This window comes from Tachypleus tridentatus, chromosome 4 (genome assembly GCF_004210375.1).
Source record: "Tachypleus tridentatus isolate NWPU-2018 chromosome 4, ASM421037v1, whole genome shotgun sequence".
Taxonomy (NCBI): Eukaryota; Metazoa; Arthropoda; class Merostomata; order Xiphosura; family Limulidae; genus Tachypleus; species Tachypleus tridentatus.
In genome coordinates, this window is record NC_134828.1 from 64640846 (window position 1) to 64654700 (window position 13855).

Sequence of the window (13855 nt, forward strand, 5' to 3'; positions counted from 1 at the left end):
GTGGTTTATAATGCTATTTCTAGATTCATTTGAAACATTTTCAAAAGTCAGCCAGCTTTGTAACAATTAATGTTATTGGAAGGTCATATTTGATAAATTATTAACAGAGGACGAAAACTCAGTTACACATACATTTACATAAAAGTTTCATTTTGTGAAATTGTGGTGGTCATTAATGTTAACACAACAACTGTTTATATATATATATATATGTTGTAACATCACCTTTTGCATAACTGTAATAGACATTTATGTTGATCTTTCATTTATACTCTTGAACATTTTCATTGGTGTAGGGCTAATCTCCTTTATGGTAATTTTCAGATCTGCAGCTTATAACCACATAGGTTGTTATGATTAAAAGTTTTTGTACATTGTGATTCATACAAGCAGTATTCTTAAAACTATTTCATTTACAGGAGAGAATCTTGGCCAGGACGGGAGCGGGCTCGCAGAGATTATAGGGATGGTTATGACCCTCGTAGACGAGAGCGGTATAGTCCTCCACCTCGACATGACATGAGTCCACCAATGAAACGAATGAGGAGAGAGTGGTGAGGATTCTAGTATTAAGTTCGAGGTTTGTTTAATGATGTAAACTTGAAAGACTTGAGTTTGGTTAGACCCTTTGAAATCCTGAAGTCAGATGCTAGTATAGGGACATATTAATCCAGTGTTTTTAAGAATTCTTCAGGGCTGGGAGGTTTTAAGAAATAAAAGATTTACCAGTAATAATCTCTGTTATGCAGACAAAAATTGTTTTTGTTAATAAGTAATTCTTCAACATAAGACAATTTAGTTGAATGAAGTTGTAATGATTTGTATTTAAAGAAAAGAGAAAAAAACCAGTGAACATAACAGTTCTTTAAAAGAAGTACTCTTTTTTGTCTTTCCTGTGCAATATGTCATAAAAAAACTAATCATATTGCTTTGCCATCAGTTTAACTTAGGACAGTGATGTTCCACTCTCATGATTTATTATTCATACTCAGTTAACAACTTTAACTGTTCAATAAACATCAAAGTTTATATTAAAAAAAAATCCAACTGTCATTAACGTTTTCACTATAAAAGAGTCAAATGCATGCCATGATGTTTTATGGTTATAAAAATTTAATTAAACAGATTTGTTATTCACATGCATCGATAAAATCAGATTCAAAGCATAATTTATAATTCATATTTTAATAATATATATGTTGTAATTTATTAATTTTGCATGTATTACATGGACACTGTATGGTAAGCACAGTACAATATAAATTGACCAATAACACAAGAGGAAATGCCATGTAATTCGTATTTTAATATTATATATGTTGTAATTTATTAATTTTGCATGCATTACATGGCATTTCCTCTTGTGTTGTTGGTCAATTTATATTGTACAGTGCTTACCATATAGTGTCCATAGTTTTGAATGAACTAGAAACTCCACTTTCAGCTCCTGACAAACAAGGATATAAAACAAAAACTTCTCCTTTTTGATTTCCTGAGATATTAATATTTTTATCAAATCTACCAGAGTAGCTCCTCTAACAACTTCATTCCTTAGAAAACAATTGTCTTCTCATGTATACTTCTCTTAAAGTGCATGTTTATAACTAATATAATGTATGTATTCCCATTCACATAAATTTGACGGTCATTTTTTAAGTGGTTTGAACTTTTTGAAACCCATGTATAGTTTAGTTAGAAAGCTAAAGAAATTTCAATAGTTTTATGTGTACCAGTATAATAATTTTATAGTTTTCTAACAGGGACATCTTTGGAGTCTACAAAAATTAATTTTTATTTCATAACATCGTAAGTGCTAGAAATCATTCACTTCTATATATATATATATATATATATATATATATATATTTGTTTTAAGAAAAATAACTAAAATGTAAGTATTTCTGGATAAATATTTATATATACATGCTCATTAGCACACGCACACTTTGTATGTCTATACTACTAAATTCTGACCACCCTGAGAGGACAACTAATATCTATCTAACTTCCAATTTTATTTAATCAGTCCAGACTTTGTACAGAGTCATATCATCAACATTTTCTTGGTTTTTTTCATTATTTTAGACAATTCTTGTTGCAACCACCATTGCTATGTTATTGAATTGCATATGCTTGTTTCAAATTGATGATGATGTGTTAGTGTTAGAAACAGTTGAACTGCAAGAGTGGTGGTTTATTGCTTTCTGTTTAGCAGGATTCTACTTCAGCTGCTAACAGTAAAATAAAAATAAAATATTACAACTAGAAACTCTCAGAAGTGCTTTTGACCTTTGTGGTCATTATTTAAAAAGGATAGAACAGTACTACTTATTTATTTCACTTTTTTTTTAATCATTGTTACAAATTCAGTCAAACTCACCAAATAGGTATAGAGGTAGGGTAGAGAAATAACATAAAATATAAAGCTTTTACAAAAAACAAAAAAGTTTATCTATTTAGGAAGTTTTAGAGTCTGCATAAATTAACTTTTATAACTTTTAGATGAATAAATGTATTTTTAATCTCAATTTGAAAATCACCTTGCACTCTGAGTAGTCAAAATTCTGACTGCATATATTCACAGACAAATTTTTAGGACAGCTTAACAAAATTGAATATTCTGTTGTTTTTTTTTCAAAAGACTTACAATGATTTCTAAAAACTTGAAAATTTTATCAAGATGCACAAAACGTTAAAAAGTTATAGAAACGTGTGGTGACTTTGAGGTCATGTGGTAGGAGTAATCCACCGAGATAAAGTAGTTTCAGTGAAAGTAAGGCTGTTCAGTCAGGTGATAGAACTTGAGCATAATCTACAGGTAATCTTCTGATGTAATGCACTGCTTCAGCATCATTACATTTCACAGGCAAAGTCTCAACTAATACAGAAATAATATGCACAATTCATATCAAGTAAAATTAATGTTTTTGATACCATTCCTATAAATAAAATACTAAACCCATAATTCAAACTTTTATTTTTTATGCATGATTATGAAATTCAGTTGTGATCTCTCACCAAATTAGTAAATACTACTGCTGTAAAAAGATACTTAAAAATTTCTTTCTACACAAAAAATATAATTGTGGAGCTTACAGTAGTCTCAAAATTATTTGATATGCAAATTTTTTTAAGCAGTTACCAATCGACTGATCTTTGGAGAAATATTTATTTACAGAATTGTTAATAATTATAGTTGTTTAGTATGATTTCTGTTGGCTATCGTCAACATCTCCAGATGTGTTGGCACATTTCATACATTGTGTTTAAAGTGTAATTTTAGTTATTTATTACAGCTGTTATTTTTTGTGTTTTTCATATTTTGTAACTGTAATTAATAAGTCATACTTGATAACAACATGCATTTTATATTTAGATGGATATTATCATAAACTGGTACATACATAGTTTTAGTTGTTCAGGCTTAATAATAATGGTTTGTTAAAGTTCTGTATAAGGAAGTTATTTCTGAAGCATTTTATATAATTGTCATGTCTGATAATGGGTAGACACAAAGTATTTTATAATTAGGGTGTATACTTTCAATTTTAGTGTGTGTGTTCCTTGTAATGAAAAACAAATACACTGTATATGTCTGTTGTGCATATTTATTGTTGTGACCTTGGAACTGTGAGAAATTTATATAAAGTAATATTTACATAAGTGAGATAGCAGTGGAGCTAAACCTGATGAGAAGAAACTTTTTTTTTCATTAGCCAAGTTAGGTCTCAAATTAACATTAACAAACTTGTAAGTTATTGGTTAGTGTTGCAGTTTTGTTGGTAAAACATAGTAGACACTGGATACAAAATTCTAGTAAATATTACAGAATGAAGACTTGTAAATTGTTATTGTTCCGTATGTCTGTGGTTCATACATTTCAGGTTTTATATTTCAAGGTTCTGTGAGTACAAAAGGCTTCTATGATTGTCATAAAGGAGACTTTAATTTGTTTGTGCCATGTGAAGTTTGTTACTCCTATTTGAACTGCATGGCATACTAAGACTAAATAATGGGAAGTGAAAGTGGTGAAACCACAGCTTCAACTAGATTTGCTGGTTACCAAGGTAGTTAGAAACACACGATTCAACTTTTGCCAACAGCTTGGTAACAAGTATTGCACCCAAGTGGTTACTCACTAGAGTTAATAATAAGATAGAAAACATCCAAACTTCTTTTTTTTCTTTCCTTTCCTATGTTAATCTTAATTTGGCCATGATTAACACACATGTAAGGCTTATAGATTTCTAAATGCTTAATAAATTTTCTGTGTTTAAACTGTAACTTACAAAAAACAAAACCTTTTTTAATAAAGGATGATCATAAGCTGTGGGATGTAATAAGCTGTGTTATTCAAGTATTATAAGTTACCATCCAAATGGAGCATCTTTCAATATTTGTGAAGAAGTTGATATAAAAGCTAACAATTAGGTAAAATGAGTTTTGGTACATGAAAATATTTGAAAACATGAAGCAGAAAACTTACTGTTATTTATTAACATTTAATGCATGAAATAATTATTTTTGACATGGGTAAGGTTAATTTTAGTGAAGAATAATGCTTTGCCAGAACTACTCCCAAATTTGCTAGCGAGAAAAATAACTAGCAACCATTTGATTTTGATTTTCAAAAGTAAATTGAAAATAAACTATGGCAATCCCTCTTTTTTCCTTTTTCTTACCTTTTTCATCTTAAGTTGTCCAAGAAAAAACTAATATGTTAGTCTTACTGATATTATCTTTTTAATTAAGTGTAGTTTTTAGGCTTTACAAATTATGAGTAAATAAATGCAAGTTTTATTCACATACCTTTTGGATATAAACTATTATTGTAGTTGATTGTAATATTAAAATCAATTCCTCAACTTGTTTTTAGGTGAAATACAATGTTAAACTTGCCATTTTGTTTTGCTAACCTTGTTGCTCTTGTAAAAGCTAAATGCTGTTATAGTTTCAGTTTCTAAAAGTAAAATCTGTTTCTGTCTTTTCAAAAACAGAACTGTTTAAATCATTATTTCTGAAGTTGATATTTATTTTTTGTAGGAAACTTGTTTGTTTTTAACTTTTTATGCAGGAACTATGATGAGGGCAGTTGAGTGATATTTTCATTAACATTCAAACTCACTCTGTAATTCATAATTGATAGAATCATCTTGCATGTTGAAAAGTTTGTGTGAATAAAGCTGATGCTTGTAGAGAAGTCGTCAGTTATAATGCCTCTGTAATGTATATCTAGTTACAAGTATCAAACCCATTAATATTTATGTTTCATAATCCTATTCTATATTTGGTTTGATTTTTATTATTGCTTCTAGTATTTAAATAGTTTTTAGGTGTTTGTAATAAAATTTTGTTGTTTGAAAGTTGTTAGTAGTCCACTCTGTTGTATATTAGTTGCTTCAAGTTCCTCAGTAATATAATGCCTTCTGTATATATACATTAAAACTGTGTAACATATTTCTTTTACTAGGGATGATCCACGAGGCTATGGTGGATATGGTATGGGTTATCCAGGAGGTGTAGGAATGATGGGTGGTCCCCCAGGTGGTGGGTGGGGTGGTGGAATGCCCCCAGAAGATATAGGAATGATGCACGGACAACACGGGTACGGTGGCCACCCTGGACCCCCGAGGTGGGTCAGCCTGCATGCTAAAAGTCAGGGTGGCCCTTTTTTTTATATGATGCCTCACCTAATATTGTTACATTCTTGTTTGTATTGAATGTGCTTATTTGCTACATTTTCAGAAATTCAACTAATTTAAAAATAGTTACATATAAATAGAAAGTTGTTACTCAAGTTTTTATAAATTGTTCAAATATAAGCTTCATAGTGTTATATTGGAAATTTGTTACATAGGTAATTACTTATGTTTTTAACTCAAACTAAAATTAAGTTTTTAATGAAATCAGTTTCTTGTACAGAAGTTTGTATTAATTAGTGCAACTTGTTTTTCTATTTCAGTAAAAGAAATGTAATTTTTCCTTGCTGTTTATCATTAGAGAGTTGTTACTTTGCACATGTAATTTCACAGTTATTATTTCCCTGGCTTGTTTAAAAATCCAAGATCTATGACACACCAAGTGAGTGTTCTAACTACTCAGCTAAAATGCTAACCCAATAGCAGTTGAAAGAACTAAGACACAGAACAGGACACAAAACTAACCCTGTTTGTGTCAGTGAGTGCCTTTGAGGTGTCAAATACATATTCACATGTAACATATTTAAAATTTAAATAAAAATAATGCTTTTTAATTTATATTTTAGTTTTTTCTGTGACAAATCCTTTCTGTAACCTGAAACTTTTGATGGCTGCTTTGTATAAAGTTTTAAATATTCTTTGGAGGATAAGTTGCTCTAAGTAAAATTTTGTAACAAGTTTTAAGCACAATTGTAATTTTTTCCAATAACAGAAACTCAAGGAATTTCTACAGTTTTTTTTAGCTAAACCTGAACATTGGTTTGTTCACTGTTTACTCTGTTTTATTTGTCATTTACATTGTGTGAGTATATTTATATATATATATATATATATACAGGCTCTTCATGAAATTAAGTTGTTTATTTACAAATGTTCAATGAGTCTAACACCATGATCATTGCCTCTCAGTGTGGATACCTCCCAGAAAAGATTCTGTTCTTTCAGTTTACCTTCTCTGGGATCTAAACATCCACCTACATGTTTGCTGTGCATGGTGACCCATGAAGGGGAGGAGAGGATCCTGGTGGTTGAGGGATCCAATCCTAACACACCACTTTGATCTTGAATTCCTGTAGATGAGTGCCCTTGGGGTGGCCCCCTAGTATCGGTTGGCTGGTTCACTTGGGCTATGGCCAACCAAGTACCAATGCTGGATGTTCTTAAAAAGGTGTTGTGGACAAGTATATCTGATGTTGATGTTTGGGTGTATTGCTCACAAAGCCTTGATGTTGCTGCAGTGTCATTGTTTGGTACTGTAGTGTGTCTCCTCCATAGTAGGTGGGGTCAATGGGCACTGAAATGTAGCTTCTTTATTATGATACCTCTCTTTCTGACAAAATAAATAAAAATGAAAAAATTGAAAAAAAAAATCGATCATTGGAAAACAACCAAGCATGGACGGCTGTTGTACAGTCAGTATTACAGCCAGATTCTGCACCTCAGTTTCTGATTATCTATTCCTTATCTGAGAAATACTTGGGGCAGATGTCTCCATATTTTATTCAAAAGGGATTAGAGGTACTTGTTGGCTCTCCAAAGTCAGTAAGGAAGTTGCACTCTGGAGACATTTTAGTGGAAACATCTTCAACACAGCATACCAAACTCCTCTCGAAATCAAAGGCCATTGGGGATATACCCATTGAGGTTACATTCCATACAACTTTAAATTCTTCCAGGGGAGTTATAATTGAGAGGGATTTAAAGAACATTTTTGAATTGGAGATCCTCACTGGTTTCTTCAGCCAAGGCATTACTGCAATGCACCAAATCTTCATTTGTAAAGATGGAATTATGGACCCTCCCACTGTTCTGATATTAATGTTAAATCACCACGACTTCCTGCCACAGGCAAAGCAGGTTATCTGAATTGTAAGATGTGGCCTTACATTTCTAACCCTCTCATATGTTTCCAGTGTTAATGATTTGGTCACTTAAAAGCATCATGCCATGGTTCTTTGATATATGCTCGTTGTGGTGGTAAAGACCATGACGCTCATGAGTGCAACCTGGAACCAACACTGTGTTTACTATAGTGGCCCACACCCCTCTTACTCTATTTCTTGCCCTAGATGGGTAGAAGAGAAAGAGGTGCAATGCTTGAAGACTGTTAATAATATCACCAAACTCCATCTCAGACATATGCTGCTCCATTGGTTCTTATACTGACTCTGTTGTCCAGGCAGCTGCTCAGTGTATCTTAAAACCTCAACAACTCTTCCATAGTATCCTCATCCTTAGTGAAAATCTACCTGCCACATGACAAGAAAAGCTCAAAAATGGGCTTGGAATACCTTTTCTAGGTATCCAACATTTTTAAACTTCATTGTATTGTAGTGGGCTCATGCACGTGCTCGGCAGGTCAGAAGTCAAAACCAAAAGGAATCTTGGATGAAATACACCTCTAGCATATCTTCTACCATCAGTTCCAAAATAATATGTGACAAAATTCGAAAGGTTAGTGGCCAGGAAATTGCTGATGCCCAGAGCATCACCAGTACTCTCGGTGAAAGCTTTTCTCATGCATTTAGCACTTCTGCTTCGTCCCCCATCTTCTTAGCTTTCAAAACACGGGCAGAACGATTACCTCCTTTCTTTTGTGCCAATCATCTCTATGACTATAATCACCCCCTTACACTGGTGGAACTTAAACTTCTCTTCATTGGTCTGTTAGTACATCAGTCAAACGTGATAATATTCATTACAAGATGTTGTACCATCTCTCTCTCCTGCCTTTCTTGCTATTCTTCTGGTTGTTTTTAACTGGATCTGACAGGAAAATGTTTTTCCTGGTGCTTGGCACTGTGCTACTGTAGTCCATGTTCCTAAACCTGGGAAGAATCCCAAGATTCCTTTGAACTACCATCCAGTTGCTTTGACGAGCTATCTCTGTAAGATCTTAGAGAGGATGGTTAGTGCTTGTCTTGTTTGGTTCTTTGAATCAAACAACCTCCTCTCACACCCACTCAGTGTAAATTCTGAAGACAGCACTCCACCATGAACCACCTGATTTTACTTGAAACATCAATCAATGAAACCTTTCTCAAGTGACGACATCTTGTTTCTGTATTTTGTGACCGTGAGAACGCTTATGATATGATGTGGAGGTATGGCATCTTATAAGACCTCCACTCATATTTGTTTCATCAAATGTTTTTTAATGAACTGGCAATTCCAGGTCTATGTGGGTTCAACACAATCCCGTTCTTTTCCACAGGAACTTGTAGTCAGTGGCAGCTACAAACTGCCCTCAATCATTTACTGAAGTGGACCACAGGAAACAGTTTTAACCTATTTCTCTCCAATACTATTTGCATGCACTTTTGCCATCAACGGGGTAGTTACCCTGATCCTGAACTTTGTATTGGTGAAGTTGTACTTTCTGTGGTCCCTGAGACAAAGTTCTTGGGACTTATCTTTGACTGTAAGCTGACTTCCTTTATTTCACACATCAAGCAACTACATGTCAAGTGTATAAGGGCATTGAATATTCTCTTTGTCCTCTATTCTTTCTCTTGGGGGTGCAGATCAATGTTCCATGCTAAAAATCTATTGTTCTCTTATTTGATTAAAACTGTGCTATGGGTCTCTGGTCTATAGCTGTGCCAGTACTTCAGCCTCGAAAATGTTGGACCCTGTTCACCATTAGAGGCTTTGGTTGTGTGCAGAGGCCTTCTGCACTTCTCCATTCCAGAGTTTGTACATGGAGTCCCATGAACCCCCTCTGTACTTTTGTCATTTGCAACTGTCTTTAATGTATTCTTCAAAACTTCAGTCTTTACCACAGCATCCCACACGGGGTTGTGTTTTCCTTCCTCAGTGGGCCACACTTTTTCATAATAATCAGCCCATCCAATCATGGATAATTGCTATCTCCAAATGTGACTTCTTTGAGTCATCTGAAGAAAACAGATACTCCTAATTGGAAGTATTGTCTTCTACTTGCCGAACATCTTTTGAACCATTCTCATTTATATAGATAGCTCAAAATCAAGTGACTCTGTGGACTCTGCCATGGTTTGGTGTGATTTCATTGTTGCGCACAGAATCCCCCATACAGTTTCTGTATTCATTGCTAAATTGCATGCCATTTCTCTTGCCCTGGATCACATAGAACCTATACAGTACACTAATTGTACTATTTATACCAATTCATTTAGCTCTCTGTTTGCACTGGAATTGCTTCACGTCAGTTCTCATCAGTATTCAAAACCAACTGGCCCATTTCTCTCTATTATCTACTTCTGTCCAGTTTTTGTGGATACTAGGCAACGTTGGAATGAGCTTGCTGACATCATAGCTAGGTCAGTCTGCTCTGGTACTATCACCACCATACGTGTACTATGCTCCTGTATTCAAGGCTTGGCTTCATGCCAGTTGGCAGTCAACTTGGAGTGAGTAACATGATAATAAGCTTTTCCAAATCAAACCTTCTATTACTTTTGGGTCATCTTGCTTCCTTATGGATCAGAAGGAGGAAGTTGTTCTGGCTAGACTATGCATCGGTCACAGTTTTTTAACTCACCACTTTCTTTTATTTGGTACTGATGAGTCTATGTGACACTCAAGTCACAATAGCACACATTTTACTGTCATGCTGTTGTTATGAATAAGAGCAGTGGCACCATTTTTAAACATTTTTACGGTGGGTTCAAACTAGACATTGGTCAGTGTCATTGGTGAGGGTGATAATGTCCACCTCAGTTGTGTTTTTAAATTTTTAAGGACCATTGCTCCTTTTAACTCTATGTAAGATTTTAATCCGAAGATTGGACTATGTTCTGTTTTAGCATGATTCCTTTTTACATGTTTTACTGATTTTACTTTTTACCAGCTGTTTGGCACAGAAAGCCCAGTTGCTTTGTGCCAATAAACACTAAACAACCAACCATGATCATTGAATGGGTGATGTGCACACTTAATATCTATATTGGAGAAGAGATACTATAACCTGCTTCACATTTGGATGTATGTAAGCTGTACTATGAACTTTGATCATACCTAAGTTTGTGTAAAATTTACAACTTGATTTAATATGGTGTGATAAAACTGGTATTTTTGGTTTTGGGCTGACTAGAGATGAACCTGGTGCAACACAGCCACCTATGATGACATTCAAACAGTTTTTAGCAGCCCAGGATGATAACATTGGTGATCAGGAAGCCATTAAGAAGTATAATGAGTACAAACTTGACTTCAAGAGACAACAGATTAATGAATTTTTTATCAGCCACAAAGAAGAGGAATGGTGAGCTTTTGTTATTTAGTAAAATTTCCAAATTATTGAAAACTATTTTATTGATCAACTTATATGTCTCTTGACCTGAACAGTTGTTTTAGCTTAAAAGTAGAAGAATTTGAACAAATTATTTCTTCTATGTTTCTAAACTAAAAAATATCTTTGTTTGCTTTTCTAATTATGTGGGTTTCAGTTTCTCTTGTGAAATAGTATGTTATTTTATAGCAACTAAATATTTTTAATTCTTCACATTGTATGCAAACTGAAACACATTTTGTTTCTTAAAACTTTTATGGGATCTTTTCATACCCTCGAATAAAAACTTGGAGTTACATGTCTTTCACACAAACATTTCAGGTAGCCTTTTTGAGGTACTGATTCATGGTTTAAATATTTTCTCATGCTATTACAGTTATATATTTAATTTTCAAGTTGAATGAACATGTGTAATACAGTTACAATGTGATTGTTAACCACAATAATGATGAACTGTAAAAGCAGATTATACAATTAAAAGAAAGTACAACATAACATTGAGTGTATTTAATGTTTTGGTTTTACATTGTTGTTTATCCTATACAACAAAGTAAAATAATTTGGTATTAATGAGAAACAAATATTTTACTGTTTTTTAAGCAAAATCGTAAGTTACCTCAGGAGTAAACTTAAAAATAAAAACACAGTACGAGTTATTAAAATGAAACTTTCCAACGATAATGACATAAGGTAGCTGCCTTATCAGTTTTTAATTTTATTTTTTTCAGTATGCTAATTATGTATCTACAGGCTAAAATACGTATACTGTTACATGAAGAATTATGTAAAGTAATACTTTTTTTCAAAATAGATCTGTACAGTGTATTTCAAAAAATCTATATATATATATATTGAAGGTTAAAACTCCCATATATTGCTTTGTAAATTACACGAAAAATATATTTTGCTTTGTACTGAAAATTTGATGATTTTAATGTTTTGACACTTGTAATTGAATATAAAATCTTGCATCAAATATTCAGTGCAGTAGGGTATATAATTTAGTGTGCATCACACATCAGAGACCATACGAGTTACATGGGTATCAGTTTGTAGGAAATACACAAGTAATGTACTTCAAACTGAAGCAACATTTTTTTTAGCAGCTTGTTATGCATTTATAGAATATATACATTTTGTACTACCATTGGCACTTGTATGCAATCCCAGGAACATATTTCTTTCAAGGAAAGTGGCAGAAATTATTTGTTGGTTGTGGTTACTTCACTTGCTTTACATTATGTTATTTGTATAATTTATAGGTGATAAAAGCAATGTTTTTTTATTATAGTGTGGTACATTATAACATTACAAGAAAATGTATATTTAAGTTTAACACTTAGGTTATGATTTTTTTTTTTATTCAAATAATCATAAAACCAAGAGTGAAATTAGCTTTATTAGTATGCATTTTACTTTCTATTTTGATGAATTTTAATAGTCTTAGAATAACTACGTTGAAGAAGTTCACTTGACTTTTATACTCATAAAAAATTTTAGAGGTCACAAAATGAAATTTTGTTCTGTTGTTATCATTGTTTTTAATATTCCTTGCCTCATGTAAGTAAATATATAACTTAGAAGTCTGTATTGTTTTATTAAATTCTGTATGAGAAGTCAGGAAAGATGTGTGAAATTATAATGCTGTTCTATCACACTTTGCAATAAATCATGACAGATGGAAGTGTTACCTTAGCATTTGATTTGGTGATTGTTTATGAAACTAAGAATGTACCAGTAATTGATAGTTTGTTCAGAAACACTAAAACGTTTTTTCAAAATTACACCTTTGTTACTGGTAGAGGATGTCTGTTGCAGAGGTCTTATGTTGGATCCCTTTAAGCTGGTCATGAGATTTTTACCTAATTTTGAGGAAAGGATTTTGATCTTTCAACTGTACCATAAAATTCTCTCAGTCTAGTATGAAGTTTTAATTTTTGTGTACTTTAAATAAGCAAGCCAAACAAATTTTTTCCTGTTTATGATAAATGAGAGGTTTAATTAGCATCTGAATGATAGGAATAATCTTTTAGAAAGTTTCACATGTTTTATTAACAACAGAATAAAACAATTTGCTGTCAAACATCTGACATTCCGTGAATCCAAAAAACCTCTATCTAAAACATATAAATATTAATTTGCAAATATTGTATTCTTTTTTCTTGTTGTCAGATAAATTCATGAAAAGTGTTTTGGTCATTAAAGTTCTGAAGAAGTAATACATAGGTTTAAAATGGTTAAAAAGATTGCAAGAATCATGTTTTTTTTATTTTGCATTTTGTATACTTTTCTAAACTATGTAAAAAATAATAATTTTAATTAATTTGATATGATATTAACTGTGTAAATAGTTATTATAGAGGTCAGCACTAGTGGGTGTGTTACATGATTATGAAGCTATAAAGAGGACATATATTTTAGTTTAATCATACCCAGTACTTTTACTGTTGAAGTTTAATCACTCGACACTAGTGCTGACTTCTTTTATTGACAACTTAAATGTCTCTCTTCCTCTGAGCAGCAGGTCTGCCCTGACTCTAGCTCACTCCTGATATTACCGTACTGAGACTACAGCGACAAGCATGTTTTTGAAAGTTTGTTCTACAACAAAACTTCTGGTTTATTGGCCCATCCATTTGATCGAAAAATGCTACTGATTGAACCAATATTAGTTAGGGATGCTGCGCACAACGCAGTAGTTAGTTTTAAAAGTAGTAGGTTAGCTGTAGGTTCAGTCCCAAACAAAGGGTTTCCGTAATGTGAATCAGTCTGGAGATGATTGATCTCCGTACGACATTCAACCCGCAAAGGTGAGAAAGTAGCACTACTTTTGGCAGAAAACCATAACAAACAATGAATGTCAGCTTTAAAGGATATTTTGGTG

General features: G+C 32.7%; 1 protein-coding gene across 13 annotated transcripts in view; it reads left to right on the forward strand.

The window, feature by feature from the left end:
* Ars2 (arsenic resistance protein 2) overlaps positions 1-13855 on the forward strand; it is a 50984-nt gene that overhangs the window by 11966 nt on the left and 25163 nt on the right. For 6 of the 13 annotated variants that reach the window (XM_076498881.1, XM_076498878.1, XM_076498879.1 and 3 more), the window contains exons 3-5: positions 420-554; positions 5471-5632; positions 10774-10944. In XM_076498881.1, the coding sequence (XP_076354996.1) occupies positions 420-554; positions 5471-5632; positions 10774-10944 (468 nt within the window). Of the gene's footprint in view, positions 1-419; positions 555-5470; positions 5633-10773; positions 10945-13492; positions 13782-13855 lie in introns of those variants that run through there. The other 7 variants (XM_076498883.1, XM_076498887.1, XM_076498889.1 and 4 more) reach the window with 2 other exon arrangements.